Consider the following 18,689-nt stretch of genomic DNA (forward strand, 5'->3'; position numbering starts at 1 on the left):
GCTTTGCCAAACTCTGTAACAGTCTCTATGTCGAAAATTCTCTAAATGAAAAAGCGGTGTTAACTGCGCTAGTCTACTTTTTTTTTTTTTTTTTTTTGCCTCCCCAGTTATAACCTTCTGTTTAGTTTGCTGCATGCCACGCAGAAAAGAGAGCAAAAGTGTTATCTGTCGCCTTCGTTTGTGTATGTACCTGAGGAGAGAGAAGTGATAAGCCAAATAATCCGACCCCATGTCGTTACTGTCACACTTCTCAGTGTACCGAGGGTTTCAGCGAACACTGAACAACTCAATGAGTAGACAGTCCCAAATGTAGAAAGCGAACGAACTGTCAGCCACGACGGACGTAATTTACCCCGAAATCTTTTTTTATTTTATTTTTTATTTATTCATACTGTTAACCTCCGTATGAGGGTCATTACAGGGAGGGAAACACATGCAAGTACAATTCTCTTCGGCAAAATACACTGTATACAACATAATTATAGATTTGCACTGTAATGCTCCAAGAACGTGTTAACACCTCTCAAATTTTTCTCATCATCATCATCATCATCAGCCTGTTTATACCCACTGCAGGGCGAAGGCCTCTCCCATATCTCTCCACTTAACCCGGTTCTGTGCTAGCTGCATCCACTTGACCCCTGCGAACTTCTTAATCTCATCCGCCCACCTAACTTTCTGCCGCCCCCTGCTACGCTTTCCTTCCCTTGGAATCCAGTTTGTTACCCTCAGCGACCATCGGTTATCCTCTCTTCGCACTACATGTCCTGCCCATGTCCATTTCTTCTTCTTAATTTCCACTAGAATGTCGTTAACTTGAGTTATTTCTCTGACCCACTCTGCACGCTTTCTATCTCTTAATGTTACCCCTACCATTTTTCGTTCCATAGCCCTCTGGGTTGTCCTCAACTTAAGTAGAACTCTCTTGGTTAGCCTCCACGTTTCAGCCCCAAATTTTTCTACTTCTGTTTTAAAATCACGCAGATAATTAACAAACCTTGCTGGTTATCTTTCCAGTCATTTCCACATTTGTATGACTAGTGTGCACGTTAAAGATCCCCAGGTGGTCGAAATTACTCCGCAGCCCCCCAGTACGGCTTCTCTTTCTCCGCATCTACTTTCCCTCCCTCTTCCTCCCTTCCTTTACGGCGCGGTCAGGTGTCCACGGAACAGTTAAAGATCCTCAGGTGGTCAAAATTACTCCGTAGCCCTCCACTATGGCTCCTCTTTCTCTCTTTACACTTTCACTCCCACCTTCCTCTCTTCCCCTACGGTGCGGTTGAGGTGTCCACATAAAAACAAATGAGACAGTTACCGCGCCTTTCCCTTCCTATAAATAAACCAGTTTTTGTCCACGGAACAAGTGTGACAGATACTGCGCCTTTCCTTTCCTGTGAAGCAATTATTACTATTATTATTATTATTATTATTATTATTATTATTATTATTATTATTATTATTATTATTATTATTATTATTATTATTATTAGTGCCATGGGCAGTTCGAAGCCGTGGACAAGACAATGTCATATCAGTTCTTGAAATGAAGAGAAATAATTGACTAAAGTCTTACGTAAGAAATCCGGCGCTTTCATCCACATAAAAGGCGAAGTTATAGCGCATCAGACTCGCAGGAAGTTCGGCGGAAATCAGACATCCGCTGATGTGCGGCAATGAGTATATGACGCCAAATTCGAACATCATGCTCTGCTGTGGTGCATCATGTAGTACATCCTTTTTCTTTGCCACTTGTGGAACAGCGCAGTCATCGCCAAATGCACAGTCCTTACCTTTGAGAGCGACAGAGGAAGAGAAAGTGCAAGACAGTAAAGGAGGCGTCATATTCGTTGCAACACGTCACCGGCGGACTTGATGTTTTCAGCGAGCCTCCTGGGCGCCAAATTGGCTCGGTTTGGGTTGAAATCAGAGCCACATTTCTTTGCACAGCTGGACTTGCAAAACTAGCTTTTGTACGTTCAGTCTTCGGCACTAAGTTAGAAAGTTGGTGAGTTGTGGTTAATTTACTATTAATTATTAACGTTTTTACAGTAATTTACGTCCGCAGCAGCTGAAAAGATGTTGCAGAAAGGATCTTTTTTACTATTTAAAAATTCCTCATCTTAAGGAATTTTTGAAATTGTTTGCTGAAACATCCCATATGTAACAACCGCCCTGTCATTAGTTTGTCTCGTGTAGCATCATAAATACCTTCTCGGGTGCGCCAAGGAAACGAGAAGCTATAATAGCGTGTCACTGAGCAATTGGAAAAAAAACCGTGGAAACATAAAAAGTCGACTCGCACGTAGCGTTATCAGGGGATGCGTATCGGATTCCTTCAGCTTATGCACTACCATGTGGCATTTTATAATATCTTGAGGCAGCTTTCGTATGAAAAAAAAAAAAGAAAAAAAAAACAATAAGGAAAAAGACATCAAAAGCATGCTCAGTAGAAACGGGGCTGCGGTTTGTTTCAATTTGCGGGAAACATCTGGATCCAGTTTTCTCGGCGGAAAATATCTTGCGGCCTGGCAAGCTTTAGCGTATGCAGAAGCAGCCAGGCAGTGAACATGCTTGTGAGAACAATTATTGGGCGATGTACTTCACTGCTTCCCTTAAAAAGCACTGGCAAAGAGCGAAACAGTGTTCTGCGTGGCAGATAACGATTACAAACAACTCGACCGCGTCTACAGTAATACGGAAGCTATTGGACTTCCTTGTTCCGTCAGTAGTTACGCCCTTGCCGCAGTAATGTAGGCACATGCGGAAGCGTCGTTACCTATGACTATGTATTAGTTTTTTTTTTTTTTTGCTTCCGCTTGAAAAATGCGGGCCGGAAATAATAAAAATAAAGAGCAACTTTTGAATTCTTTCGCGTACCACGGTCACTTGGCGGGACAGGAAAGGGCCACATGAAAGCATGGTTTGGCCCGAAGGAGTACAGCAGAGCGAAGTGAAAGCTAAGGGAACTCTGCACGCGGGAACTGCCCAGGAACATAGGACCACCTGACATACAATGTATTATTATGCCCTTTCCACGGCTCATTTGGCTCTTCGGTGACAGACGTCGCCTTTCCGTTTTCCGTTTTGCCTAATTTTGTCAGGCAGGGAAAGGTATGCAAGCTTCGAGCCTCGATTATTTTCGGGAGCAGAGAGTCCCTTTTCCTCCTCCGATATGCCACATCTTTATTGCACTCTGAAGCGAAAATCGCAGAAAATTAGGACAGAGCGAAATAAAAGAAAAAAAAAAGCTAGGATGACAAAAACAAACTAACGCAGAAATGGAACAACGCCACTTGTATTTGCATTTCTATACTTTGTCGCGGTATCCTCTCCGGCCGTTTCTGCGTTTCTTGGTCGTTTTCACGGTATTCATGCCTAACCGAACAGCACATAGAAAGTTTTTAATCGCATGCCGTGAAAAATGCACCGAAACTACACTCGAATTATGCCTGTCAATCGCGCGTATAGGTCGCGCACTGCCGGTACGCAAAAGTGCGGGTACTCACTGGGCATCGGCGATTGCCGGTCTCGAGGCCGTCGTACCCTTGGTACCGAAGCGAGAGCCCAATCCTGCGGGGATCAGGATCCTCCTGACACGCTTCGCGGTCCACGAAGACATCGGAACCTGCGGCATCGCCGCCGTCAAGCGTTGTTAGCACAGGGGTCACTTTGAACCAGACACGTTCTCTTTCGGCCAGCACGGGGCGACCGGCCGCCGGTTACGGCGTAAACACACTTTCTAGAATCTTCCGAGTCGACTCCTCCCCCCACCCAAACAGCTGTAATGTGTGGCGAAGAACTGTCGCGCGGGTGAAGTGTCGGCGCGGCATGCTGCGCTGTTGCGCTGTTGCGCAGCCTCGGGGGTGACAACAACAGTTTATCGGAATCAGCTTGTTTAGACTGGGGGGTGTGTAGAATACGAGAAGAAAGAGGCGGGAGAGAGGGGAACTTCTCTGTTCCTCTCGCTGCATCCACTCGGGCGTACGGCTCGTCGTCGGCGTCCTGCTTCCGTTCGGAACAGGCTGCTGTCTGGCGGCGCAGGCGCTCGACGTCGAAGCCCCGCCGGAGGCGGACACGCTCTCGTTCGCCGTAGCACTGCCTGGGGCCGGCGCGGCCCCGTTACGTAGGGGTCAGTCCGTGCTTTCGTTTCTTTCCTGCGCTCAATGCAGCCGCTAGTGCAGTTGGACGCCGTACAAAAAGCTACGCACGAAGCATCAAACGCTAGCAAAAGTTTGAAATCTAGGCTGCTCAGGCGTTTCCTACTATTTCCGTCAGCGCTAAACGAGGAAAAAACAACAACAAAGAAAAACGGAGTTAGGAGAACGGAACACGAAAAAAGCAGCAGTCTTAAAGGTCACAGCTCGAGTTTCGGATCAGTGTTGTAGCCTCAACGTCGCGGTGTTTCAAGCAGTAGGTTGTTTGGCTTGTCTGTATTTTATTTCTCTTGGGAGTACAGCTGTTCGTCTCGTGGCAGTTCTATCTGTTTGGTTTTACAATGCCACGGTTGCGTCGGCTCTGTATGGGTCGTTGTAGTGGCTCTGTCTTAGAACAGTTCCTTCGTTCTGTAAGTGAGCCGTATGGGTATATGTGCGCCCTGCCAAATTTGAATCCGACGTGTGCCGCGAATGTGTGCGTACCGCGGACAGATAATCGGCATAAAATTAACCAACACACAGATATAGTAACAGCCTTGAAATAATTGCTGACACATTCTTTGCTTTCGTCACACATAAGAGCGTGCACTGAACTTTGACTTCGAGACCGCTTGCATGAAACCAAACACAATAGCGGGACGAGCCACTCATCCGCGTCTGTCACGCCTCTCCTTTGTTCTGCCGGTGCGCGCCATATCATGCGTGCCCGGTCGCTGGCAAACAATGACGAAATGTGAACACCGCAGTATTTACATAGTCGGGATGCGTGCTGTACGTGGATGCGTGTTTCTGGGTCTCTGAGGTTGGTACAGCGTCGGGAGATGAGCTTGTAGGTGATCTACACGTTTCGTGTGTGATCGCCTCATTGATAGGGCCTGAGATGTCTGAAGACATTTCATGGTTGTACAATAAGAACTGGTGGGCGAGTTGGTCTGACATATCTAGTGAAGCAGCGCAACAGCACAAGGCCAGAGGAAGAAATGGACAAACACAGCGCTGAACTGACAACAAATGTGTATTCCGGATGCTAAGCATAAATATATATACTTTAGCACAATCGAAAAAAACGAGGAAACAAAGAGGAGCGGAAAGAATCAGCCCAGTCACTGTGCGCACGCAACCGCTTCGCGTGTACAACGATTATACGATATCAAATAGTTATGCTCTTTCGACGAGATGGCTATGGAAGGAGTGCTGATACAATTATCACCCAGCTTCATGATTTCAGAGGCTTCGATAATCTCTCGTGTAAGTTTATCCTTGTGCTTGGTAACTACTTGGCTGTTTTTGAACACTGGGAAACATGAACAATCACGACAGTGAATACCTATGTGGCGGGCCGCGTTATTAACGTTGTTTCCATGCTCCCTAAGTCTATCATTTATACAACGGCCAGTTTGGCCAATGTATGAACCACCACACGTCAACGGGACTGAATACACCACGTTTTCTTGACATCACACATTCTTCATCTTGTGGTTTTTCTTGCATTCATGACCACATTCTGATCTTCTATCTGGGCCATTTACCCTCGCACACAAGCCATTCAGTCCCACGGGTGCCGAAAAAACAACATCAACTCCAGCCTTTTTACCTATTCTCTTCAAATTGTGGGATACAACATGGACATAGGGTATTACTGCCAGATTTCGTTTGGAATGAGGGACATCGTTGCCTCCCCTTTTTAGCTTTTTCAGAATCCCCTTATATATATACCGGGTGTCCCAACTAACTTGAACCAAGGGTTACAAGAAATACATTTGAGTTAGGTCAGTGAAACCAATTGCATTTAACTGCCAGCCTACTTGCGCACTACAGGCGATTTTTTGTTTTGCAATTACTTAATTAGCTAATTATGTTAATTTTTCTAATTGATTAAATATCGACTTTAGACCAAACATGTGAATTGGAAACTTGTAGAGCACCTTCAGAAACCCCCATTCCATTAATTGCGATAAAGAAAGTCTCACGTGTATCTTTTTTTCTGGGCTCAAAAGAAAGCCCGCGAAATACCAATAATACCATGTGACTAGCGCATTTGTGCGCCGCGATTGTGGTGCACCCACACCAAGTTCGCAAGGATGACGACGGTAGTTACAGTTGTGGCAAAGGCGTTCGCCTTTGTGAACATGTGCCACATTCTTTACGCTTTTGACTCTTTATGGGCAACTGCGGCTGCAAGAAGCGACTGCTGTCATCCGATGCCAGGACCCGTAAGTTGCTTTGGGTGAAGTCATGGTATTCCTCAGATAATCTGGCGGGGCAATTTGAAGAGGGAGGGCAAAGATACGCACAGAGAGCACATCGACGATACGGGCTTGGGTGACTAGGTTTTTCATGCTTTCAAAATGAATCATCGTGGCTGTGAGCAGTAGCCGGACACGCGCACAATGGGAGAGAATTCCCTCCTGCTGTCCCATCCGGTTCGAGTGAAGTATTCGCGGGAAAAATGCTCCGCGGAGTGCGACTCCCGGCCAGAAGCTGAATGGGGCCCAATGGACCTTTCTGCGAGTCTTCCAAGAGAGCAGTGTTTGGTACCAGTTGAAAAGCGCTCGACCATGCATAATGCATAATGTCGGGTCATTCTGGGCCGTCTGGGAATACTTCAAGGCCTCTCTCTTATAGCCCTCACCTGAGAATAAAGTTCTGCATCACTGTATTCACTACAGGCCATGACACTTTCCAGTAGGATTTCTAACTTTAAACTTCGCTAAACATTGCTTGACAGCAGTAACTTTCACCATAGGACACAAAGCAAACCAGGAGCTCTGTTATTTTTCTTTTTTGTGTGTGTTTCTCAAATATGAAAACTCTATGTATTTCTTTCTATACTCTCTCGATTCCTTTTATATCCGCTAACAATGGGCGCTGCCGGCGAAACATTATTTTCCTACTTTTGATATGTGCGTTTTTGTTTTTTGTTTGGATAATCCACTGCCATCACCTGGGATAGTTTGGCTCCACCGCAGCTGTGCCATTTATGCATGATCGAGCAGCCTTTTCCGTTTACGTTGAAAACTGTCCCCGCCAAAATTAAACTCTTGGTAGTCCCGAGTGCTACTGGAAATAGAAACGCAATAGTTTATGCGACTCACCGGCTTTGAAGACCGCGCGGTCCTTTCGCCCACCGGTGAAGGGGCATCGGTTGCTGAATTGCCGTCTTCGTAATCGTCTACCTACGCGCACACACGTAAAAAACGGAAAGATCAGACGTAAAACTAAAGAAAAAAAAAAAAAAAACAGAAGAGGTCTTTCTCCTTCGAACTTATTTTAAGGCGAAACAAAGGAGTCCTCACTACGATGACCTCTTTCTAAAGCAAGCACGGACGCCTCGGCATTTGGGTAAACGCCGGCTGCGGTGTTTTCGTGAGCGTATACTGCAGCGGCATATGCAACGAATTCTCCCTTAGTGGTGATGTAAGTATAACTTCAGTTCATCCATTGTTCACGGTTCTGAGCGTACTGCGTGCACCGACAGCGTTGTTATCACATGTAGCTATAGTAATTAGTACTCGACTTCCTAAATTCACGAATAACTAGCGTATTCAAAGGACGCGGGCACGGTGTAAGGTCAAATAGACAGAATAGTTGTGCTAGAAAGTGATACAATGACAGAAGGACAGTCAGTCGCATTTTTCCCTGTTTAAGTGTCACGTTTTCGTAATTACCGTGCGATGTAGTCATCAATTGTTGAAACTCCGCGAAAGTAGGCACTGGGACTCGTGCCAGACAAGTGAAATCCCTGTTGCACATACCAACTCGCCTAACAGTCGATTCTTCGGTTGTCGTTCGTCGTATACATTGCTTCACTATGACACTTCAGAGAGGGATATCTTAAGCCGTCCTACGTTTTATGACGCAGGTTACTTATAAGCTTCTTTAACCAACAGAGCTTTGTATAGTTATCCATGAATCCTACTTTGTTTCGTTTTCTTTTTTTTTTCCGGGGGGGGGGGTGGTGGGTGGGGGGGGGGGGGGGAGAGATGTTATTATTACGTTAACCCAGACGTAATATTTCTCAGATCATATAGGTATATATATTGTAATCAAGCGGTTTACATGGTTCGCACAGCAATATATTTATCATACGTAGCAGCTACGAAGGCCAGCGTTCACAGCGACAGCTCGAGCTTCGTCCGCTTTGTCGTCTTCACTTCGTTATCGTCTTCGGCACGCGACGTCTCTGATTTCCTCTTCTTTCTCTTTTCCACAGGTCATGCATCTCTCTTATGTATATATATATATATATATATAGGCTTTACTTCATTATCTTTGTGCGACCAGCCTACTTGTGTAACAAACCTGGAATGTTTGCATGGTTTACTTAGGTACAGCTGATAATAAAATGCAGTGAAATTGAAATGGTGCATTCGTAGTTAAGATTACATTTCTTTTTTGTACATAAAATGCTAGGTGCGCTTGGAAAGGCCTAGTTGTGCATACTGCAAAGGTATAAAGAATGAATAAATAAATAAATGGAAACATTACATTTGAAAGCGAAATAAATTATATTGCCAGTTATTTTCTGAATATCGCGTAAATGCAAATAAATTGCACGACTAATTATTGCGTGCAAAAATGGCATTACATTACAATTGCTTTTGCAGATCGTAAATAAAACAGCATCCTCTCTGCAGACACGAAGCACACATTCTTTCGTATTTCCGTCAAATTATAGATGCCCGCATAAGTGGCAGCAAAGGACGCAAGCGGTCTCAGACGCACGTACAGTTCTATATTCAGTTATATCATTTCGCCGATCCTTTACGGTCGCCTAAGCTTGGCGCGCTAACGGACGTACGTTGTTTTTCCTCTAGGTACAATACGCAAAGGTACACCTTTGCGAAATTGTTTCGAAAGGATATAATTATTTTGCTGCGCAATTACTGCCGTAAAGTAATAGATTACATTACAAATTACCGGGGAAAGTTGACGAAAACAGTGATTTCGTTACTGTAATTCAATTACTGCCGTGCGTGCTGGAGTCAGGGTCTTGAGACTTAATTCCGGTCCGAGAGCGGTGTGTAATCGACCAGAGCTGGTTTTATCGATTATTCCCTATTTCAACGTGCGCATTTTATTTTGCAAATAAAGCGCCGTTCTCAGCTCTGAAGATTACCTTTTCGTATAGGCTGGTTACGATATTCCACTCTATGCCATAGAATTGAAGCCATGTCGAACCAGAAAGGGTCGGCAGTTGCCGCCCTGAAAAAATAGGGTCGACTTGCGCAGGGTGCGACGTCACGAATCACGCGATTGACAAAGGCTCGTGGCGGGTGAGGCAGTTGCATTTGAAGGTGTGAGGACGTGTAGACGACTCCGCGCATACAGTTGGAACGGGGCCAGAAGCAGGCCGATGGGGTGTCTGTGCCATGTCTATGCTGTCGCACTGACGCACGTAACGCAATTAGGTATTCCCCCAACGTTTTTTTTTTTTTTATTGTTTTGTTGTCAGCATGGTAGTACGTTTCGTCGCGATTAATTTCAATTCTATATATGCCTCTTTCCGTCTATGCATTGCTGGCTGAATTTCCTCCGAGAGCATAAATCGCATTTATTGCTAAGAACATTGGATTTAAAAGTGGAATATCATGGTTGCCGCCAGTCAACACGAGTAAATGGCTCCGTGGCGTCCGCTTGGAAGCGGAGGGTGCAGCCTTCATGGTGAGTCATCCGCGAAAGCACACATAAATAAACAATGCCTTGAGTGCACGCAGTTTGCGAACACAATACCTGCGGCAGCGAGATCTATGTTTTATTTTAATTTTTTTTTTCCTTTTGCTGTAGCTTATAAGAGCCCACTTAGCCAAGACGGCGTCTTCGTATATAGAACGAGCTCCTCTTCGATTTCAACCGCTCAGCTTCTCAACGTGTACTCGTACTGAACATGGGCAGTATACTGACATAATAATAACACACCTTGATTTGGTTTATGGGGTGTAACGTCTCAAATCGACTCAGGCTATGAGGGACGCCGTAGTGGAGGGCCCCGGAAATTTTTAGCACCGACATCGGGAAAAGTACGCGGGCGCCTCTGTTTTCTACCTCCATCGAAAAGCGACCGCCATGGCCGAGATTCGATCCCGCGTCCTTGGGCACAGCAGTCGGGCGCCTCAACCACTGAGCCACCTCGGCGGGGCGCAGTCGCACTTGTTTGCACAGACGAGTCGATCAGTCTTTTTGTGGGCGCTTTCTCAGCAGCCGCTTTGAGTACACGTGCGGCGCGCTCTTCCCTCTAAAGGCACGCTTCCCCCCTTCGCGGAGTGCAGCGACTTTGGCTGCTGTTTACCTCCTACGCGCCTTTTCCGCGAGAGACGCTGTTTGCTGCGACGCGGTCTGCTGGATGCAGGAGGTGTTCGTCCTCAATTTCAAGGCAATAACGTTTGTCTTCTAACACCGTCGCCAACTGCTACAACCAGCAGCGAGGTCACTGTGAAGGTTGACAAGCAGGAAGGCGGAAATGATGTCCTATCAGAGGCGTATAGCTCAGCTAGACTGCAGGAGCCGTGGTGTGGCTTCGTGGTTTGAACGCATGGCTTGTAAGAATGAACGGCTTTTGCTCTTCGGAATCCGCGGTCTGGCTGTGCACCTGATTGGAGCTGGGGTGTGAGAGCTTAGTTTGTGTGTCGACTCATTGGGGAAAATGGGGTAAAAGATGAACGAGACAGCAAGACCAGACAGCGCTGACAGCCAGCTTACGAGCCAGCTGACATGTATTGCGAAATATATAGTATACTTATGAGGAAACAATAGGACAGCTTTAAAAGACGTGGGTCTACAGAAGTATATGAAGGCGCCGGGAACAACTTGCTGCAGATTGGCGCGGCATGTGACAATTGCTCGTCGCGTTTTTATTACCTTTTTTTTTTTTCAATAAACAACTGCTGGCTGTAGTTAACCACGCACATATAAGATCGCTATCTGTTATGGGTGCTTGACAGGTTGCGTCAGCGTAACGCTGGTTTAACCTGAAACCGTATAAAGGGTGACACGAACCCACGCGAACAATGGCAATCAATGGCGACGTAATGGCAAGACGATGCATACCTTTGACTCTTTGTGCGCGCTGGAACAGTGATACGAAATATGACTTCAATGATTGCAAGTCAGCCAAGCCGGCTTTTAACTATACCACATGGCAGTAAAATTTCGTGCATAGGCACATCTAGCTATTATTGCAATTTTTATCAGGGGTGGCACAAGATATAATGCCCATGTATGGACAAAAATAATCATGGCCAGAAGCTTTTCTAGCTGAGCGGTTGGGATGTCTTGTCTTTAGTGCAGGAAGGACATAACTTCTTAATATTTGGTGCACTTTCCGTTCCATGTTTGGTTCGCCCCTTCGGAGCAGTCTTCGGAGTGACTTTGTCAATCTGCAGAATAATTTCCGAACCGCAGCAGACAGCAGCCACCGAAGCTTAGAACCGAAGCTGCCGACGTACCTCCTCGTGGTGGAGCGATCGAATCCGAGTTATCAACAAAAAAGGAAATAACCCGACTTCTAGCACGCTCCCTTCTTGGGCAATCAGCAAACGACAATCAGGTTTATCAACTCTTGCCCATCGTCGTCGCATTGCTTCTCTTAATCTGTTCCATAAGTTTTTTTACAGCTCCCTCGGCCAACCACCCTGCATCCCACCGTCAGCTCGTATATCTCATCGCACCGGCCATCCACTAGTAGTTTCATGCCAGCGCGCCCGCACCGTCACTTTTTATGCATCATTCGTTCTTTCTTCGCACTGCAAAAGACTGGAATGGCCTTCCCTGCGATGTTGATGCTATCACCTGCCCATCAAGTTTTGTTAACAGTTTAAATATGCACTTCATAAATATCATGTAGGCAATCATATTCAATCAATGTTTGTACTCCCACCCCTTATGTAATACCCACAATGTGGGGTCTTTAAGGTAATAAAGTGAAGTGAAGAGTATGCTGCACAAGCCTCGAGACAGATTTCCATCGCTTATGATACGGAAGACTTAAGGTAGGCAACATAAGCAGATTCTCTCTTCAAAATATGGGAAGATTTTACAGCTACCAAGATTTTAACTGGGCTATTTGTACTTCAAGACATCTTGTGCGGTAGTCAAAAGTCTTCTTTCATTGCTATCCGCATCAAGTTACTATATGATATCAGGTGGAAATATGTCTCCGCGGGCAGCAGAATAGAATTCCATACATTTTGGTTAACGAAATCTACCTTGGGGCCTCTGTAGAATACCATGAAGGACCTATTATGAAGTGCAATAGAGGGCTGCTTAATCCCTTTGTATATTCTTACAGGGTAATTCTTATGCACGTTTTATGATAGTACGCCTGGAAGCGTAGAGCGGGGCTAACTGGTTGCAACAAGGGCATGACATGGCTTTTGTGAGGCCTGTACCTTCTCCACGCTGTTGTGATTTGACCTGCGCTTCTGCGACCTCGCTTTTTTTTGCTAGGTAACTGCGCAACATTGGTGTGGTTATGAGCATATTAATATGTATGGTTAAGCCTTCTGATTTGTAGCGAAATTTGCAGTGCGCTCGTCCCTAGCAAGTAAGAGAAAACTAATGATTTTTTTTTTAAAATTATACCGAGACCGTAAAGGCGGCTCACGCGTACTTAAGCGAAAAATCACTCGCGCAGCGACGCCTAATTTCTACGCTTCTCCTAAAGCCCCTCTAGCCATCTACTGTGGTGCGCGCCACCACGCAACTGGTAGCTAGATGCCCTCTGTGCTCTTCATACTTATGACAGCACTCTCTTCGCTACTCTGAAAACATCCACTGCGCTATAGGTCACGTGTGAGGAGATTAGTACATATAGTTAGAAGTGCAAGTGTCTGTTCGAGTCCACATCGCTAATTAAACTGACAGATGCATGCCCACTAGGCAGCGAAATGACATGACACCACCCGGAGATCTACACGAATAACGATGACGTCATAATTTTGATACGAAAGAGAACAAATCGGGCCATATAGAGGTCCGTTAGTGATGCCTTAAATAATGGCGCGCCAGAGGTGGGTATACCCATGGTCCAAGGCTGGATAACGGCTGATGACACTAGCACGACGCATGAGGCGGGCATCGTTAGATCCCGTTACTGTACAATATCTCCCAGTTAACTTTATACCTAATTATCACAATTATCATGGTCCAAGGCTGGATAACGGCTGATGACACTAGCACGACGCATGAGGCGGGCATCGTTAGATCCCGTTACTGTACAATATCTCCCAGTTAACTTTATACCTAATTATCACAATTATTTTATTACTTCCGACGTCTCATGACTCTCTGAACCGCTATACTTCCGGCGGCATGCTGTGCGCTGCAAGAGGTTATGATGCTCTAGAGCACTGTAATTAGTTGCTTTCGCCTTAATTAGCAGCAGCTGCAGGAGCCTCAGGGAAGGATATACTGATTGTTACGGCGCAGTATGACAAAAATTAGGCCTATAAGAAACTTAATTCCTATCTAAAAAGTGCGCTTGTCAGAAATTTTTGGGTGTGACTGCAGCATACCTCTTTGAAGTCATGCCGATGGTGGTTGCACTATACGTTAAGCCTTTGCAGAAATCTGAGCTGGATAATTTAAAAAGTACAACGTTGAAATTAATTAGAGATCAATTAACGCAGGGATAACGTTACGAGACGAGAAAGCAGATCGGGTCAGGTAAAAACGGCACTTCATGATATTCGTAGTCGAAATCAAGAAGTGAAAACGAAGGTACAACCATAGCCTCATATATTTTCAATGCCCAGTCACTGTCGCTCCGGCGCGGCCGTTCAACAGTTTATCAAAAGCTCGGTTTGATTGCGCCGTTTTGCGAGGCGCTTCGAAAATTGTTCGCCGCAATGAAGCGGTTTGTCATAAAGAGGCGATCGCATCGCAAGGCTCCCGTTTGATACGCTGCGTTTCTACTTGCGCGGTGATCTGCGCTTGCGATTCTTGATACGCGATGCATGCGTCTCATAATTGTCGAGAAGCGCCTCAATCATTCATTCGTCGCAAAGAACATCTAGTTTTGTCGCTCGACGTGAAGTGGCACTCACAACAGTTATATATAGCCTATATAGTAACTCTTAACTCTATAGACATCACCCGCCCACTCGGGCTGCCTAATTCTCAGTGGAAGAGGCGACAAGCTAGCCTTCGAGGCGATTTGAAAGTGCCGCGAGGCGCATTCAGTCTGCACGGTGCGGCCGCAGGAAGCAGCAGCAGTACTGGAGGCGGTGGCGCTGGGTACCAGCGCTTACCTGATTTCGGTGCATATATCATGTTCGAGTGTTCTGATCGACCTTTTAAAGCGGGGGCAGGTTAGTTTATAGCATTGCGCTTTGAATTGCGTCTTCAGGAGCGCTGAAAAACGGTACCTTCCCGTTGCGGGGCGCGTAGCCTCTACTGCAGGAGCACTTGTTCTCTTACTGCTGTAGCCGAATGCGCAAAATGTTGAAGACAGTGCATGGGTTATGTACTAATTTGCAGTTGCAGTTGGTGAGAATGCGCGGGTCGGTCCTGCAAAACCCTATACCCCCTTAGCTGAGTTGCTGATTATGCAACCAGCTTGGAATTGCTCTTGGCGACAAAGTTACTAAAAGTTTTTGTCAGACAAGGTCACTGGAGTCTCCAGCGGTTCCGTCTGCATCACTGTTCGAGCAGACGAAGCGTGTCTTTTAGATAGGAAATTATGTGATTTGGACAGTAAGAAGCGGCACGAAAGCTCCCACTTGTTTAGAATCTGGAGTTTAACTAAGTAAGGAAAATATAGAAGGCTGTGGTGCAGCGAGTGTACGGTGGATACGAAGAGAATGTAATTAACATCTACTAACGCAGTTCATTGACGTCGGCACATGGGAAGCTTTGGTGGACTGGTTATGAGTAGTTACTTATTACTATGCTTGCACTCCCTCTAAAGTACTTTAAGGGGAGGGTTAACTGGAAATCAGCGGCTGAGACTGTCGTCCCCAGTGAACGCGGTTAAGTTTGTGAGGATGATTTCTGTTGTCATGACGACATGTCACGCCAGAAAGGAGAAATGTTATCAAAATTTCCGTATCTTCCTTCGAGGAAAAGCTTTGATCCCTGGCTCTGAACGTAACGTGTGAATTGGAGCGTATATTAGAGAGTGGTCGTCAAACCATGGAGCACGTGCGGGGCCATTTTCTGTTTTTCCCAGGACTTATTTCGTCTGGAATGCGCAAACAGTGGCCAGTTTGAAGACGCGGAAAGTGGGCATTTGCTCGCCCTCCAAGCCTCGACGGGGCCGTGTTGTGACGTTGGCAGCAGAGCTTCTTTTCGCGTACACGAAGACAAACGCCGACGCGAGCAAGGGAAGCACGTTGGGTTGGTTGCGTTGCAATCTCATGGGCCAGTGCATCTAGCTGACGTACGCACCTGTGTGTTAGGCAAAAGTAAATAACGTTTGCGGCCGCTGCCTGTTTAGTTTGGTAAGAGAAAAGTTGAAGCCGCTTTGCAGCTCTGTGTCATCCCTGGCGCGTTCGACTACATATAGTGCTTTGAGCGTATAGTGCGCTTGTTTAACCAGTCTTGCAGGGGTTTCTGCGGAGCTGTCACTACAAGCTGTGCGCGTGTTTGAAGATGTCAGGCAAACAGATGTGGGCCTCCTTGGTGCGGTCGCTAGCGAAGCAAAAGGGCCTATGCGGAAATGCGAGCAAAATTTATTACACTGTGCTATGAACATTAATACGTCGCTGACTGAATGTAGAATGAGGATTCAGCTCTTTGACAAATCTTTTATAATTTATCTTGAAGTTGAGGAAGCCAATTGTTGGCTATTTTTTCTTAAGACATCCTTACTGCGCGCAGCATTTCTTAAGGCATCCTTACTGCGCGCATCGAGTACGAACCAAGTGGTGATCATCGTTGAGTCTGTGAAAAGGACGTAATTAGTGGGGCACGCATGCTTATTGTTATCTGTCCTTGCAAAAGCGAAACGTTCGAATTTATGTTGGTTTGTTCAAGTTAAACTTTTGTTTATCAATGCAGCCTGTCTAAAACTATATCCATGTGCTTTCTGTATGCATCCGCCATTCTGTCTTGTGCTTTGGCGCTCAGTTCGCATCATTCGAGGTAGAGAGCAAGGGCTTTTGATCTATGCCATTCAGGAAGGTTCCGTGCAATCCAGGACAGTGTTCCTCACTTGCAACTGGTTGCAGAATTCTTGTTTAATAATAGACCCTTTTCTCTTAGGTATATCAATGCCAGGTGAGGCTGTGCACCAGAGTACAGCCAAAACTTGTTAACTATATAGCATGCTGGTTTACTAATATCGAATAGTTGACTCTTAAACTGTTACATTTAACCTATTCATTTGTTTGCAGCACACATTACGTAATATCCTTAGACTATTTAGATTTTCGCCCGTACCGATATACCCCTTCTACTCAAGCGAAATTTGGGGCCGCGAACGGACAAAACCGAAACCGAGCGGCGAGATTTATTATTATTATTATTATTATTATTATTATTATTATTATTATTATTATTATTATTATTATTATTATTATTATTATTATTATTATTATTATACAACGCGTCTGCAGTAATCGCAATGCACAGCTCCTGCGGGATGAAAAAAGCAGCTCACTGCTGAACCTTTTCTCGTTGCCTAATCATAAAGCTAACTATGCGACCAAACGTTAAGCTGGAGAATCCCGACGTCTCTTGCACGTTTGAAGTAGTTAGATATCAAAAACTGATTTCGTTTCTGTTCGCTGGTGTAGTATACACACACTGCGTGCCATAATAGCCCATGGTAGAAACTGCTGATCAAAAAAAAAACAAAAAAAAAAAACACATCGCGTGAGCACGCATCATTCAGCGGTGCTGCCATCACTAGCCAGTACGATATCAGTTTTCGCAGCGTCCGCGGATGGAACCTGCGAGCTGGCAGAGACCACGTGAATGACACGCCTCTGTAGGTTACTCTAGGTACGACGTGCCCGCCCTCTCCGGCCACACGATTGTGGTTTCGGCACTGCGCGGACCCCCAATACATTGCACTGCTACCGCGGCGAGATTCGCATTTTCCAGACTACTACGACAGCAGGTGCCAATCCTAGCAGAACCTTTTCCTTCCTTTTCATATACCCGAAAGTTCCAGACAAGCTCATTTTTTCAACGGATGTTTTTCATCGCATAAAATTCCACTGTCACACTAAATATATCTCCCCTCGGAAGGGTCACGTTTTCTATTAAGTTTGCTACTGTGATTGAAAAAGTCCCTTATCGATTTTCATTTAACTACATGGTACGAGCACGGGAGAAATTTTAAAGAGAAGATCTTACTGCGCACCGCCGTAGATTGAGCGATTCCCTTCAATATTTCCACAGCAGCAGCTAACAATATTACGTAGTTGCCCGACAATTAAAACTGGCGTCCAAGAAAGCTGGACCCGAATCAATGGTAAAAAGTAAGGCGTGTACGCCCTCTAGTGGACGGTGGCTACTTTGATGGTTACATCCCTGTACCAAATTTCAGCGGGCACGTTTTCATCAGCAAATCCTCCTTATGCACCTGTTGTCGCATCACGCAAGACGCTGCTTCCCAGCGCGAAATATATGTGATTGCCTCTCGGACGGCTGCTCCAAGTTGCGCCTCGGCTCGGCTGTCATCTGCCGCGCGGCCTTGGACAGATATGCATGACTCACGCTGTTCACCACCTTGTCGCCTCGGCACGACGCTGGCTCCGTGGCGGCGTCGCCCGGATCCTCGGCGGTCTTCGCCGGCTTGTCTCCCGACTCGGCGGAGGAGTCGCGCTGCAACAGCGTAGAGAAGCTGCTCCTAAGATAGGGCAACATCGGAGACGAAGAATATCTTCGCATCGAGCGTTACGGAGAGAGGCGATCGAAACAGCGCAGCAGCGGCCACGTTGTCAGATACACGCGAGCGTCTCGCGGCGAATGTCTGTCCCTTCTAGTGTCGTTTTTTTTTTTCCTTTTCGATGAGGCGCGCCCCCGACTGCGTTGCTGGCAAAACGCGCAGCTGTTTTGGTTTCTCTCCTCCTCGACTTCCTCCTCCTCTTCGCATGTAGTGCACCGCTCGAGTTCTCGTGTTTGGACTGGCTCTTTCTTTTCCTGGCTCTCTCTTTTTGTTCTTGTCGCTCAGATTCTTTGTCCCTGGCAGCAAACTGGCGAGAGTAAAAGAAACACATGTTTGAAAACGAGTGACCTCACATGTCCTTTTCCTTTCCCTTCTTTTTGTACCGGCGTCGTCCATGCAGACGCAACATTGTTGGCGGTACTGCGATGATTCGTACAGGTGTATGGAAGTCAAACTTGTGCTGCTCCCGGGAATGGAAACAACGGGACACTGGCGACGCTATTCCCGCCGTCCTGCTAGTGCGCTTTGGGCGTTCCCACGACAATTGAGCTGACCTCCGTTCGGCTGGCAAAAGATGCAGCTTGATTTTTTTTTTTTTTTCGTGAGATGCAAAATACATGCTCCGCACCGCGTAGGAAGAAATAAGAATATCTTCGTGCGTCAATATTGCTCGTATTGATCACACAGATTGTTTAGCATGT

General features: G+C 46.1%; 1 protein-coding gene across 2 annotated transcripts in view; it reads right to left on the reverse strand.

Annotated features, from left to right (window-relative positions):
- Positions 1 to 18,079, reverse strand: part of LOC146182520 (uncharacterized) — a 42,401-nt gene extending 24,322 nt beyond the window's left edge. Inside the window, exons 1-3 of one of the 2 annotated variants that reach the window (XM_084577652.1) lie at positions 17,817 to 18,079; positions 7,250 to 7,330; positions 3,507 to 3,625 (exon numbers count right to left, since the gene is read on the reverse strand). In XM_084577652.1, coding sequence (XP_084433778.1) covers positions 3,507 to 3,625; positions 7,250 to 7,330; positions 17,817 to 17,990 — 374 coding nt within the window. In that variant the 5' untranslated portion in view covers positions 17,991 to 18,079. The remainder of the gene's footprint in view (positions 1 to 3,506; positions 3,626 to 7,249; positions 7,331 to 17,816) is intronic. The other variant, XM_084577653.1, reaches the window with a different exon arrangement.
- Between the last annotated feature and the right edge of the window lie 610 nt (positions 18,080 to 18,689).

The sequence above is a fragment of the Amblyomma maculatum genome, chromosome 8 (genome assembly GCF_055883805.1).
Source record: "Amblyomma maculatum isolate TAMU_Amacu chromosome 8, ASM5588380v1, whole genome shotgun sequence".
Lineage (NCBI taxonomy): Eukaryota > Metazoa > Arthropoda > Arachnida > Ixodida > Ixodidae > Amblyomma > Amblyomma maculatum.